Source organism: Prunus avium, chromosome 2, assembly GCF_965620075.1.
Source record: "Prunus avium chromosome 2, drPruAviu1.hap1.1, whole genome shotgun sequence".
NCBI lineage: Eukaryota > Viridiplantae > Streptophyta > Magnoliopsida > Rosales > Rosaceae > Prunus > Prunus avium.
Window position 1 is genome coordinate 7,626,891 of NC_142285.1, and position 14,780 is coordinate 7,641,670.

At 36.0% G+C, this 14,780-nt stretch overlaps 1 protein-coding gene across 1 annotated transcript; it reads right to left on the minus strand.

Annotated features, from left to right (window-relative positions):
- Positions 1 to 7,696: 7,696 nt before the first annotated feature.
- Positions 7,697 to 13,315, minus strand: MAP65-5 (microtubule-associated protein 65-5). The gene is made up of 10 exons (XM_021968250.2): positions 12,893 to 13,315; positions 12,342 to 12,791; positions 12,006 to 12,221; positions 11,216 to 11,371; positions 10,935 to 11,094; positions 10,665 to 10,816; positions 10,228 to 10,315; positions 8,599 to 8,672; positions 8,420 to 8,494; positions 7,697 to 8,091 (listed from the first exon to the last, which is right to left on the minus strand). The coding sequence occupies exons 1-10, from the start codon at positions 12,959 to 12,961 to the stop codon at positions 7,834 to 7,836; spliced, it is 1,698 nt and encodes a 565-aa protein (XP_021823942.2). The 5' UTR covers positions 12,962 to 13,315; the 3' UTR covers positions 7,697 to 7,833.
- Positions 13,316 to 14,780: the final 1,465 nt, after the last annotated feature.

Here is a 14,780-nt window from a genome sequence, read left to right on the forward strand (position 1 = left end):
ATGGGGGAAAATGAAACCCTCCATCTACCTTGGGTTTCATTTTTCCCTCCTCATAGGAACCAAGGCAAACTTTAATTACAACTTTTTAAGACCCATTTACCCCTGTTAACAATTAAACATATATAGCAAGGCAAACATTAATTACACTTTTTAATGCATATTTCTAATTTAGGGATATAATTGAACAACTAAACAAAATATGTTCCAATCCCTACACTAACCAAACATAGGAAAAGAAATCTTCAATTTCCCTTCCCATAAGATACTACATGGGGATTAATTTCCAGTAAATTCATTTCCGTGAACCAAACGAGAGTAACAAAATTAGTTTTCCTTTCACTGTCAATCCTCGCTGTGATTCTATGCAAAGGAGGAGCCACAAATTTTCACAAAAATGTGTGTATATATATATATATATATATATATATTTAAGCAGATGTTGGGGTGAAGTAGATTGATTTTTTTAAATATGTGGTGGGTTAATTTGCACTAAATAGAGTGAACTTCCCAAAAATTAGCATTAAATAACTCCTAACTTTTGAAACATTCGCACATTAAATAACTCCTAACTTTTGAAACATTCGCACTGGGCCCCCTAGCCTAAGGGTGGCTTTGCCCGGCCCTTGATTCTATGGTGAGACTTATAAGGGTTGCTCCGCCCTTATTAATTCTTTGGTGAGACTTTATATGTGGGGCGTCACCGAAATTTTATTGTTGTTCCCGTGTTACTTGTTAGCATTAGATAAAGATCAAAGCCCTATCAAACAAGGCATTAAAAGGAAATATTCGAGTCAGTTTCCCGCTCGAAGCAATTTTATTGGATGTCAGGTTACTTGCGGCGCAAGTTTTTCATTATTTCTCAATTCTCTAATGTAAATATCGGCACGCTCGCACTCAATACAATCTATTGACCTTATTTCGAGAACTAGGGCGATTGGGGCCAAATAAGTTGTTTCATACCTTCTCTACTTTCCACCCAATTGTTATCCACGCATGAAATGACCTAATTAAGAGATGACTTGTACCATCGTATACGTTGGTAATTTGAAAGGATTCTCTACTTCAATTGGAGAATCAGAAACATATTTTATTTTATATTTTCCATAACTTTTATTCTCCCATTGAAGGGAAGTTCCATGCAATTTCTATATGACAATAATTAATGCAATCCATCTGGTTTTCTCTGAGAAAAAGAAAAAAAAAGGTAGGGTGTGTTGATTTGCTTTGTTTATTAATTGTAAACTGTGTTGGATTAGCAATAACAACAGAACGAAAAGAAAGCAGGCTATAATTTTTTGAGATCATGAATCTGACTATAACCACACTAACTCGAGCAATTCTATTACATATTGGTCTTCTTCTTCTCCTTTGATTTCTATTCTGTTTTATATTTCGACACATAAAGACTAGACGACAAGAATGTATAATAAAAAGTAAATTAACCTTCAAAAGTAAAATAAAAAGTAAATTATTATTGATGAAATTGACTTTTACTCTATGCTCTAATTGGTTTTGCAATCGCCACAAAACAAACTCATCCCCAACTTCGTTGTTTTCTTCCATTTTTATATTTAGGGGAACAACTATGTACTCGAACTCTAGTGACCAAACTGAAAATGAGTGATCTTAAAAAAATTGGTGACTGAAATGTGGAGAGAAAACGTGTAAACAAATTTCACCAAGGTCCCACTACTACAAAAATTGAAATAGACGACGGGAATTCACTGTCGTCTAGAAAGTTTTCAAACTATCATGAAATTGACCGCCATCTTTTGTTATACAAAACAACAAGGGTAAACAACCGTCGTCTTTAAGACGTACAACGTCAAATGAAACACACAAACCGACGTTTACTTACTATATAAAGAGCGAAAAAGGAAAATTTCGACAACTTTAGACGACAGGTTTGGGAAAATAGGGACGTCTAAAGAATGTTACATGTCAAAAACTACATACATGCCGACGTAAAAAATATTATCCACGTCTCTATTTGAAAAACTACCGCCATTTATAAAGTAGAAACCGTCGTGGTTAACCTATACTACATTCACTAAATAAAAAAATTGACATCTAAAATATATAAAAAACAAAAAAAAGAAAACACAGACAACTTTAGACGATGCTTACAGAAAAGAACATACGTTTGAAGGATGTTACATGTCAAGAATCAAATCGTAACCGCCATAACAAGAATTAACCACGACATAGACGTAAAAAGACCGACGCATATAATGTATTTCATGTCCCTAAACATGGAAACACCACCTTGTTAAAAGTATTCCACGTCTCACACTTACGATAACCGACGTTTAAATGATAAAAAAAAGACACTTGGACAAAGTTAGACAACACTTTTTTAAAATAACTGACGTTTTAAGACTTTAACATGGCACCACTAAGATTAAAATCCGACGTAAACAGTAATAACCACGACTCCAGTCTTTACCGCAGTTGTTAAAAATTATTTTGATGGCTTGGATAGGAAATAAAACAATGTGGATAATAGTTTCAATGGCAGGTGAAGTAAAATGGCCGTCGTGGTTAATTAATACACTACGGCACGAGGATCCAATATTTCACCATTGTTATGTCACTTACCACGTCAGTATGTGTATATTACTTGACGTGGTTGCTCTTTTAAAAGTCACTTATAAACCACATTGACGTGTATACTCTTTGAGACATCAATTTTTTTGGTCTAACCGATGTTCAGAAGAGCTGTCACGACAGTTAATTGAACTAAGTTTACTTACTGCGCACTTTAGACGATGGTAATTGTATATATGTGGAAGTAGTGTTTTTCAAAGATTCGTCAGTTGAAGCACTGTTTTGTTGTGTTATTCAAAAATTTACGTTGAGCATTATTTTTCTGACCGTCGTTGTTGTCATCTATTAGCAGTGTGTAATAATATTAATTAACCAACGTATTTTCTTTTTCAAATGGCGATTTTTATTTCTTTACCAACTTTTGCATTTCCATTCCACGCCGTTTTTAAAAATACGACATTGGTTATGTTTTAGACGTCGGTTTTTGCGTTTTTTAAGCTAGACCGTCGTATTTTACGCTTTAAATCCACTCTTTTTAATTTTGGATTTGTCGTGCCCAAAACTTGCATAATGAAAATGTGATCAGAATAAAGTCAAACATTGAAATTTATTAAAAAATTGATGTCATACAGAGCTATTAATTAATGTCATACATTACTACAATCAATCATTCCATATATCTTCACACCCATCTATAATATTTTCACTCCCAAACTCACCCACTAGGTCATCAAATGTGTCAACATCGGGTATCCCTCTAGTAAATGGCTCACACCCAATTCTAATATCACCTAGCACATCATCACCAATAACATCATTTATTCTCTATTAGGCATTGATAACACTACCGACCAACCACGATGCATTGGGTCATCAACAAAAAATACTTGTTTGACTTGAGAAGTCATAACAAATTGGTCATTTCTATGTCCAATTTTACTCAGATCTAGAAGGGTAAATCCAAGTTCGTCGACTACAAGACCCGAAGTGTTATCTATCCAATCACGCCCGAAGACTGGGATTCTAAACTTTTGGTATTTATATAAGGACCGTCGTGGTTTTTGAAGATTTTTTGTATAAATTTGACGCATTCTTTCAGTTTCAGTTTTCATTTAGGGTTCCAACTTCTTCCAATTTCTTCTAAAAAATTGCTTTTCTAAGAGCTCACCGCCATCGCTGTCTCTCACCTCTCTGGGGGCAATAATTTGGATGTGAATGATGTATGTGTTTTGATGTATCTCAAAGACACCAAAACGCACACATTGTTAACTTTCAAAACATTGTCTTTCTCAAAGTTTGCCGTCGTCAGTTCAGTTCAGGTTTAGTTTATAGGCAAATGTTTTGGATTTTGACGTGTATGTGCCTTTGTGTATCTCAAAGACACAAAGACACATACATCGTCAATATTTAAAATATTGTCTTTCTCTCACATTGGTGGTTCGATTATGATGAGGAACAGAGTTCCCTCAGGTAAGTTTCATATTTGTGATGACCGTTTTCTATATAAACCGTCATGGTTTTTTGCAGTTCTTGTCATTTTGCTGATCTACCGACGTAGGCTACTGTTTTATAAAATCTGAAATGGTTGATGCACTTGTATTAGAAAATCTAAATTGGGTGATGCACTTGTATTAGAAAATCTAAATTGGGTGATGCACTTCACCAATAGATCCCACCAGCAGCCCTAGCTCATCTTCATGTCACCATGACCAAGCTTCCAACCAGAAATGATAGCTCATACCTAGCTCACCATGACCAAGCATCCAACCAGCACATGCTGAGGTCAGCATGACCAGCAACTTCAAGGGCTTACAACTTGGGCTTCTCTTAATCAAATTAGGACTTTAAGCACTCAAACTTGAATTTCAGAATGTCTTCTTTCCAGCCATATATCATTTGGGCCAATCCAAGGTCGGAGGAGGAAGTTAAGGCCAAAACAAATTGCTAACTCATTTTCCGCGCTGATAAGATCCATCCTGAGCATGGTTCTGTGTTTGCTAGCTAACAGACTCCATATTTATCCAATGGGGCTGAATTTTGGATATGTTATAGTATACACCCATTGAAACAACATTCATGAAGAATGTTGCCTCATCCGAGCTATGTAGGTTGCTGAAACAAAGCTTGCAATATGACCTACGAAACTGGACTGGCAGGGGGCTGTAGCCAAAATGAGTTTGTCTTTAAGCACTTCTTCCCTTTATCCAAATCAGGCTTTAACATGCATGGATTGCATCATTTCCTATCCAAAGCCATCATTGTTACCTAAAGCTGAAAGATAAACACAAAAAGGATTAAAAGCACAAGTTTAACTCAAAAACATAACCAAATCATAAGCTAGAAGGGTACAAAATGATATACAATTATGAACCGATCAAATACCAAAATCCAAGAAATAAATCTTGAAAGAAATAAAAATTAAGACGACAGTTCATTGATAAGGTCAGACGTATAAAATAAATTAATATGACGGGGCTTTTCTTTTTCTTGATCTACCGTCGTAGGCTACTAAAATCCAGAAATTAAATCTAAAAAAAGGAGCACAAATATAAGATGACTGTTTTTTCAAAGAACGCCATGGAAATTCAATTTTAACGATGCTATAACTAAAGAAACCAACGTAATTAGTATAAACACCCCCGGCTATATTCTAACTAACCGACCAAGAAATAAATCTTAAAAAGCAATAAAAATTAAGACAACGGTTTACAGATAAGGTCAGACGTATAAAGCGAATAAATACGACGGTACTTTTAACTTCACGACTTGGTAAATTAATATTATACATCGCTAATTGAACAAACTGACGTGGTTAGTACCAACTTATGCAGACAGTAGTGTTACAGATACCGTCGTAGTACACTCCCAAATAATAAGTCGATAAATTTATCTTTACTGTCGTGGTACATTGATTTAATATGGCGTCGTTCTGTGATATACCGACATGAATTTTTTTTAAATTATACGACGCTGACTAAGAAAAGTTGGTCATGTTTATGTAGGAGTTAACACGACGGTTGTTTTGGTGAACCGTCGTCTCTACTTTCTACGTCAGTGGCTTCATAACTGCTATCGTTGTATTTGGGCTTAGAGTATAACTCTGAAGAACAACTTTTTAATAAGACGACGCCCTTTAATTTGATGTGTCGTTTTTTAAAAATATCCAAGCGATTCTCCATTTTTTAGGTGTTTAAGTTACTTATCCAAGACAGTTTTCTGTTACTGTCGTCTTTCTAAACACAACGACGGTTTTTGGTTCCACCTTCGTTGTTTTCTGGTCGTCTTTTTCACTTTTTGCAGTAGTGTCCACAAACATTAGTGACCCAATTCGCATATTTGGTCACTGGTGTGATACTATTTGTGACCATTTGATAATTTAGTCACTAAGAATTTCGTCAGTAACAACTTTTGTTCTTGTAGTGTTACTCACATTAGTGTGAATAGGGATGAGCACGGTCCAGATTGGATCAATTTTTGTTGGATCAGTTTTTGTGCAAAAATGGGAGTGATTTTGTTCATTGTAATTTTGTTCATTCAAGTAACACACCATATTACATTCAAGTTTTTTCTTTTTTCTTTCTGTTGGAAAATTTGGAGTGATTTCGTTCATTGTAATGATGGTCCTTTGGTTGCAATTTTGCAAGTATGATTTCTATTTAATTGAGATGTAACTAACTGCAATCAAGAGTTCTTAGGCCTCATTTGTTACACATGACTGTCTTAGCATAGACTATGCTTAGGGACTGGCTTGGCTTGATCTAAGTTGGATAACACTTATTCTGCGTTTGATATAAATACATATATTATGTGCATGTATATATGTATTTATAATATATATATGTGTGTGTGTGTATATACATTTATATATGTATATTATAAATAATATAAACATATAGATTTATATATACAAATAAGCTTATTTGAGGGACATCCTTGTAGGGCCCACTCCACATCGTATTCTACTAATCCAAACCATGTAATTTTAAAATAATCATTCAAAGATCATCTCTACAAAAAAATCACTTGAATCCAATATCATTTACCTGCTCAATTGAGTTATTGATTTTTTTTTTTTTTTTTTTTGTCTGAACCACGAGGTGGTCCTGGATGGGCCCCAACTATGGGTGACACCTTTAAGCCTTAACCACAACTCAGACTAATCCCCGCTCATACCGAGTCGCCCCGTAAGGGGTAAAGTGCTGGCCAAAGTGGTGACTCCATACGGAGTTATTGAAATTTTAATACTTCCTTGAAGCACCGTGTTTATTAATTTTGTAGTACACAATTGGAGGTTAATTTCGTCGGGGCAAGTCTAATATGGCAAATTTCGCCGGGATAGACCTGTGCCGACGAAACTTCTGAGAGAGAGATTTTATTTAAAAATAAAATATAAATTTAGTATCTTTTAGGTCCAATAAATTTTTATTTTAAATTTTCTTTTTAGTAATTAAATAATATCTTAGACTTATTTAATTACTTTCATATGTAATTATGTTTTAATTATTATTTCTTTAGTGAATAATTAAATATTTAATTAACTTAATAAATGGTAATTATTATTTTAAATTTTTTATTTTCATTTAATGAAATATTTAAATACTAATTATTCACTAAGTAAATAGTAATTAAAACATAACTACTAAATAAAGTAATGAGAAGTCATCCTTTTCCACATGGGTTTATTAGTCCCTTCCTAAGGAGGTGTTTTTGGTGAGCCCATCAAGTATTAGCAATCTCATCTAAGACTAGAATTCAATGAAACAAACATGGGACTAAATTTAGTCCAAGCAAAGCTTGTGTAATGAGAACCAGTGCCCACACACTATTTTACACTATATTGCAAGTTGGGTTATTCAAAAAAAAAAAAAAAAGGTGAAATTACAGACATGGAATTAGCCAAGTTGGCTAGAGTAGATATGCTCCCCACTCTTCACCTAGTTCAAACGCCCCTTCCCATAGTTTAGATTAGCTTAAAATAGAATATCGCTTGTATAAAAAAAATATCAATGTTAAATTTCTATGGGTCTCCTAGTAGATCCTATAGATATGGTCCAAAATTATCCTACAACCTACATCTTAGAACCAAACTTGAAGATGACTACGTTGATTTGAACTTTCACCACCAAATCATTTACATGCTGAAATCAGGTTGCTCCAAACTATCCTTACTCTATTGTTTCAAGTAGAATATCTGAACATGTGATAATGTAGACATGCATTGAACGAAAAATTAAAAATTAAAAATATGTATTCATTTACAACCTATTTCAAGGCAACTGATGACCCTCAATTTCTCCGAGAAACTGAATCATCCTTTGGCAGAGCAACGTAGTTAACAGGGGTTAGGTTATGGACCCTTCCACTTTCTCTGCGTTCCTTCCCAGCTGAGACTCCGTGACGTCCCAATGGTGTCCGGCGACTAATTGGTGTGCCGACCATGGTGTTAGCATTGGTGCTCTGTCCCAGTGGCTTCTTTGTAGAAGGCCTTGAACCAAAGAGTGCCTCTTGTTCTGCATTATGTTGCTCTTGAAGCCGTTTTTGCTCCTGTAAAAGTTAACCAGAGGCTAAATAGTGATGACATCCATAATTTGTATGTATGGAATTAGAAATAGATGAATTTAAAAACAAGATGATCACATCCAGGATAGATGCAGAGACATGAAAGTCTACTAAATTCAAGATGTTGACACAAAATGAGATTCTGTCATTTTTGCAGTAGCAATCAGGTTACCTTTAGCACTTAGAGCAACAGAAGATAGGCAGTGGAAATTATTTGCATTCTAGATCAATGCAGGCAACATGAAAGACTTGATGGCAAGGTGTTTCATCTACTTATTAGCAAACAGGTGAAAAATAGTAAGTCCAAGCATACCCGAGATTTACGCTTCTCCTCTTCTCTCTCCTGTCGTTGTACAGTGTACTCCTCCAATGTATGTAACAGAGGAACCTGACATTTATATAGATGTTGGACTAAGAACTCAAGACTAAGAAAAAATAAATTAATATTATATATATATAAACAACAGCAACTAGTAAACCATCTAGGATCACCTTGTCATATAAAAAAGGGATTTCTTTCTCGATCTCCCAGGCTTGAACTTTGGCAGTCAAAGTTTCGATGATAGCTAGTCAAGAAAGTTTGTTTAGTTAATAGAGAAACGTCCAATCTTGAGTAATCAAATAACTATATAGAATAAAAACACTGTAAGGAACTAGGCAGTGCAAGCAAATCGGCCTTCTTTTCAATATAATTTCAGTCTCATGAAATTGAAGTGTGCAGTTTCGAATAACCAAGCAACAGATATTGCCTGGTTAAACATACTGTATAATGTATGATGACATTTTCATATTGGTTGCATATAGAAGTGCCTCTTTCAATTTTTTTACGCTCCAAAAACAAAAGTGATTTTCGGCTCCACTTATTAGCAATTATTAACTTTATTCATCAAACCAAGCAATATATCCCACTGTTGCAAGTAACAAAAGTTTATCTGTTTATATTTCCAACACCACCACCAATTTTCTAAGTTTAGGACAACCTATTACAGAAAAGTATTCCTAGCCTATCTTCTTCTCAATAATAGGAAAATAATCCAAGACCTATTCCCAGCCCATTCATGCAACTATTAATTCATTATGACCTTAGTCATTGCCTAGCCAATCTCAGAAAAGGAGAACAGAATAAACAATCAAGTTGGTTGCTTTTCCATACTTGTATCGAATCTAAACTATGGTCTGATAATTGGGGTCTAAACTGAGACCCCAAGAACTTAGGGGTCTGTATACTCAGATCTTATACCATGAATGCTTCATGTCATGACTTTTCAAAGCACTTTTGAGAACAAAAGTAATCAACGTAATGCGGCCTCTACACACAAACCATAAGGCTGTGATTTGCTTCTGCATGAAATTTCTGGTACTTCTGTTCTACTTGGCTCATAGACGTCAGTTTTCTTTTATCATAGTTGAACCACATGCAAACAGTTTTCCCTTCTAATGACATTTCCCCCAGGTCTGAGATTTATTTAAGTCTATGAGCTCCTATAACTCTCAACTCATTCGGTTCAACCAGGTCTTATATAGCCTACAAATAAATGTAATAGAAGAAAAGTACTATTCTAGATAAGGTAACAAGATACTTGGATAATATTAGTTTGTTAAAACAAGAAAGCATAAAGTTTTTCCTTAGTTTTGCTTCTCTGCAGAGAGTCGGGAGCATAAGCCTTTTCAAGTACTTATGGAAAACAAATAAGTATACTGATCAATAATTTGATGCATGCAATTATCAGGAATTATGAAGTCAACTGAACAAAATAAACTCTTAGGAATATACAATACACCATGACTATGGACATAAATATACTTGAAGGTATTCAAAAATGCCAAAATGTAAACCGTACTTCAAATGAGTTTAAATACAGTTATACTACAATTAAACACTAATACCAAAACGCTAGAGCAAGATACATTAATAAGTAAAGTGTTCATAGCTTCTGTCATGTGAAAGAAGAAGATAAACTTAAGATAGCCAATAAAATCAGGCAAAAAACAAAAAAAAGTCTGACAAGTACCTTTCTTAAGGGCATACCGAACAAAATACATGACATAACTGAAAAAGAATTGTCTAACAAGTATTATTATATGAGGTCCTAATGTTCAAATAAAATATCACAAGCTTACATGGTATTTTTCCAGACAGAATCCGAGCTTTCTCAGCACGCTTCAAATTTTTGTGTGCTCCTCTTCCTGCACTGTAGCGATTTTCATCCTGCAAGAAAAAAACAACAGGAAATTTGAATGAAATAAAAGGAAACAGAAATAAGGTACTTGTAAAACTTACATTCTGGTTTATAAAATTAAATAAAATTTATGAACATAATTAATTTGTCACATGTAAAAACTTGGATCTGACAAAACAACCAAACACTAAAAGAAAGAGAAACACTGGAAGGCTATACAATGAAACATGTCCTCTCCTTGAATAGCATGCGCTAAAAGTATCCTCAATAACCCCTAATAAAAGGGGATTTGCGAACAGAAAAAGAACAACTAATACCTCTGAAAACATTGAAAAATAAAAAAAATCTTAAATTCTACAATTTTTCTCATGTTTTTACCTTTTCATATTCATCAAGCCACTTTTCCTCCTCAAATGCAAATTTGCACTTCTCTACCTTGTCCAAAATATCCTTCCTGCTTAGAGCTTGCTCTTTGGCCTTTATAATCTGATCATCCATGCTTGAAAGCAGATCAGACAAATTGACATTACCTGTTAAGCCATATGCACCACAATCATATTTTCAAGGGCAGTTTCACCATTATAATTTTTTTTTAAATATTCTTAAAACTATATATAAGAGGCCAAAAAAATTGAGGGTCGTTAAGACCAGAATCTATGAGCCTGCTGAGAATCTGTCTGGCTGCATCACTATCTACATCCATGTGGACCCCTCTGTAAATTTCTTCCAGCTCATTTTGCCTCTTAAACACCAACTCCTTCATCTTGCTGGCTTTCAAAATATTCAATCTCTCAACTTCAACCTCAGCCTAGAAACAGTAAATTGTAATGATAACCATGCAGTCATTAGTACTACATAGTCATTAAAATAACAGCACAATATTCTCTACATGAGCAATTCCAAGAGAAACTGAAGATAATAATTAGCACCTGTTCAATTACATCTAGAGAAAGGCATCCTTGCCTTGACACGTCATTAACTGAGGAAGAAATTAACATAGTAACATGGTCAAATATTTTCTGTTCATCAATTGGTGTCTCCATGAGATTCCAGAGTTCAATCAGTTTGCTGCCAAGATCTTGTAGCTACAACATACATATACTGATAGAGTGAGAGAAATTCTGATAAATGACAACTGTAACAAAGTAATGAAAATCCGTATAAATGGACTCCACGGAAAAATCTTACTTATACTTTACAGCGTAAGGCTCAGATTTTAAGCTGCATTACTTTAACTAATAACTTATATATAAAATTCAAATGATTATGAAGCAGAGCTAAATTTATGTTTCTTTTAATGTACACGAGGCAAAGGGGAAACAGAAACTGCTTTGCAAAAAATTACTTAATTAGCCAAGCCCACGTCCCTTAATCTTTCAATTCAATATAGAATTTCGTTGTATCTTCTAGCTAGTCTCACAACTTAAACAAAATATAATAAATTTCTGTACCAATTCTGTGAAAAAAAAACTAAAAGGCTTTATTGGTTGGAAGAGATTAAATGACAACCAAGTCCTGACATTGACATAACTGCAACAGAGAATATTCAATGCTGGCTTCCAAGACAGTACTGGGAAATTAAAGGGGCAGAACTTTACAGACTAATTCAACAAAGTAATAAAATAGTTCTAATTCATGTACTGACCAGAGAGAGAGAGAGAGAGAGAGAGAGAGAGAGAGAGAGAGAGAGAGAGAGAGAGAGATTCAATGTTGAGTCACCTTTTGCAGTCTTTGCTGTTTCTCTTGGTTTAGTGAGTTAGTCAAAGCCGTCAATCTGGCAAGTGTGTCATTGCTGATGCTCTTGGAATGAGCCGAGGAGTGATCACTCAAGCTTGGGTGGACTTCATTGACTGTCTTAGAGAAATCAATTGACATTACAACTGAGAGTTCATGGATGGTGTTGACATGAGCGTCGACTTTCTGCAAACGTAAAACCTGCACAAGGCATATCCAGAAATAAAAACAAAAAATTCAATTGCAAACACAAGTGAAATTCAAAACCCAAGTTAAATTTAAGATTATCTGTGAGTTCTAAGCAGAGACACCACTTAGTACCTTCTCTTTGTGAAGCTCCTCAAGGTGTGACTGAAGCTCCCCCAACCTCTTCACACTCAAATCACGCTCATTGACTCCCAGATCACCAACATTCTTAGAAACACCATTCCCGGCTATTTCAGCCGAAATCCTTACAATCTGCGACTGAATTGCCGAAAAATCCTTAACCCTTTTCTCCTTCTTCAAGCTCAAGTCGTCCAAAATGGGTTTTACGGCAGATAATTGGTCCTTGAGAGAACCTCTTTCACGTGAGTAGGAAGCCGCTTCCCCAAGCGCCGAAGCAATAGCGGTAATTTGGGCTTGGCCATCTGTCAAGGATTGGTGCAAATCGGCCAAGTACTTTCTCGTCATTTCCACCTTCTTTCTGTAGATATCGAGACATTCTTGCTCAAGCTGTAGAAGCATCTTGTCTCTTTCGCTGTCACCCTCCCCAATTTCATCCCAAATTATCTGCAATTTCAAAATCGAAAATTCCAATTAAACCCTCCTCCTCCGCTAACAAAATTAAACTCACATGGAAAATGAAAAGCCAAGGAAATCAGAGAGAGAACCTGCAATTCGCGGAGGAGAGAAGCGCAGGTTGTGCGAGAGGGAGAGAGGGACGACGGCTTTGTGGTCATCGCGAGAGGGGATGAAACGTCGTCGAAGTGAGTAGCAGCAGCACTTGGGAGAGGTGGAGAAAGGGAAAGAGGAAAACCCTAGGGTCTTGAGCGAGAGAGAAGAGAGAAGAAGAGAGAAAATGTGCAGGCGTTACGAAAACGAGCGTTTCTGGGTTTCGTTTTTGGGTCTCTCTGTTTTGTGTGAGTGTGTGTTTCTGGCTGTGGATTTGGGATTTGGGATTTGGATTTGGAAGATCCCTGGAAATGATATGAAGGTGCGATTATTGAATACGAGAGAGGGAATGTGCCTTTCGAAATGGGAAGTACGGATTTCTCGGTGTTTTGGCGCCAAGAGATATATGCCTTTCATTTGCAGCTTTGCTTCTTTCTTTCGTTTTTAACTTTTTCTTTTTTAATTCGATCAGCCGGGCCTGGACATGATACAAAAGGCCCAATGAAGATTATTTAAGACCAACAAAACAAAACGGGTCGTTCTCTAGCAAGTATCTCTAAGTGAGGACCTATATGTGAGAACACCGTTGGATCTAATCTAACGGCTACACAAAAACCAATTGTAAGTGAACTGTGTGAAACTGTTGCACTAGAACGAGGCCTCCTCCCTCCAAAACAGCTGTATTGTGCTCTTGAAGAACACAATATCTCCCTCCAAAAAAGTTGTTCTCTTTCTTCAATAACATAAATTTTTCTTTTGATCAGAGACCGACTCTTCTCATCCGAGACTTCCCCTTCTCAAAGCGTCCACCGAAAAAAAGCATCCACTGGGCATCTGTTGTTTGTCCCCAAAATCTTACAACCCAGCTACCACCCAAAATATTTAAACAGCATTTCTCACGTTCTACTTAATGAACCATCATCAGAGTGAAAGAAGTGACCCTGCAAGTGTTGTTGTCGATGTGAGAGCAGCGAGGCCATGTCAACCTGAAGGAGATTCTTACCCGATGACCCGTGCTGGCGACTATCCGGGTCACACTCCCGGCGGGCGTGGCCACACCCAAACCGCTGAGCAAGGATTTGGGTTCTTAACAACATTTCTCAAGTTCTCCCTAATGATCGTTGCCTCTGATATCAACACATAAAGGGACAACGGAGTTTGCCTATGATATCCAAGAATCATGAACGATTTGTCCAAAATTAATGCTCCCGACATCAGCCCCGTAATCGACCTCTAATATCAAAGAATCATCAGCATCCCCAGAAAAAAAAGATTATATTCATGTAAGTTTATATATTGTGATTGAGAATCCTTAAGAAACCGATTCCATTGGTTGAAATTAGCAGAGGATTTCATTTCTTTAGGGGTTCTGGGTGTGTTTATAATAGTGTGAGTAGGGTATGATGTCTGTGTCTTCGTTTGTAATAGTCTGAGTTGGATGGATATGGGTATGATGTTTATATCTTGATGTGTTCATAATAGTCTGAGTGGTATGGATATGGTGGATATGGATATCATTTATGTATCTTAATGATAATAGTCTGAATAGTATGGATATGGGTATGTTGTCTGTATCTTGATGTGTTGAAAATAGTTTGAGTAATGTGGACATGCAGGGTCGGATCCACAGAGGAGCAAGGGTGGTCAAATGACCCCTGCAACTCTGGAATTTTCCATTAGAGGGGAGAAAATTAACTCCTGCAAACTGCTCGACGAAAGTCCCCAAAGAGCAGCGCTCTTATCGACCTTATAATCTGATGCTCGTTGGGCAGCTAAGAAGAGACGCCTCAGAGATAAAGTTCACAAAATGTAATGTCAAATTTCACCTTCACTGCCTTGGTTCTTTTGCTTTCAGTTTCATCAATTCTTCATTATTTTTCAATGTAG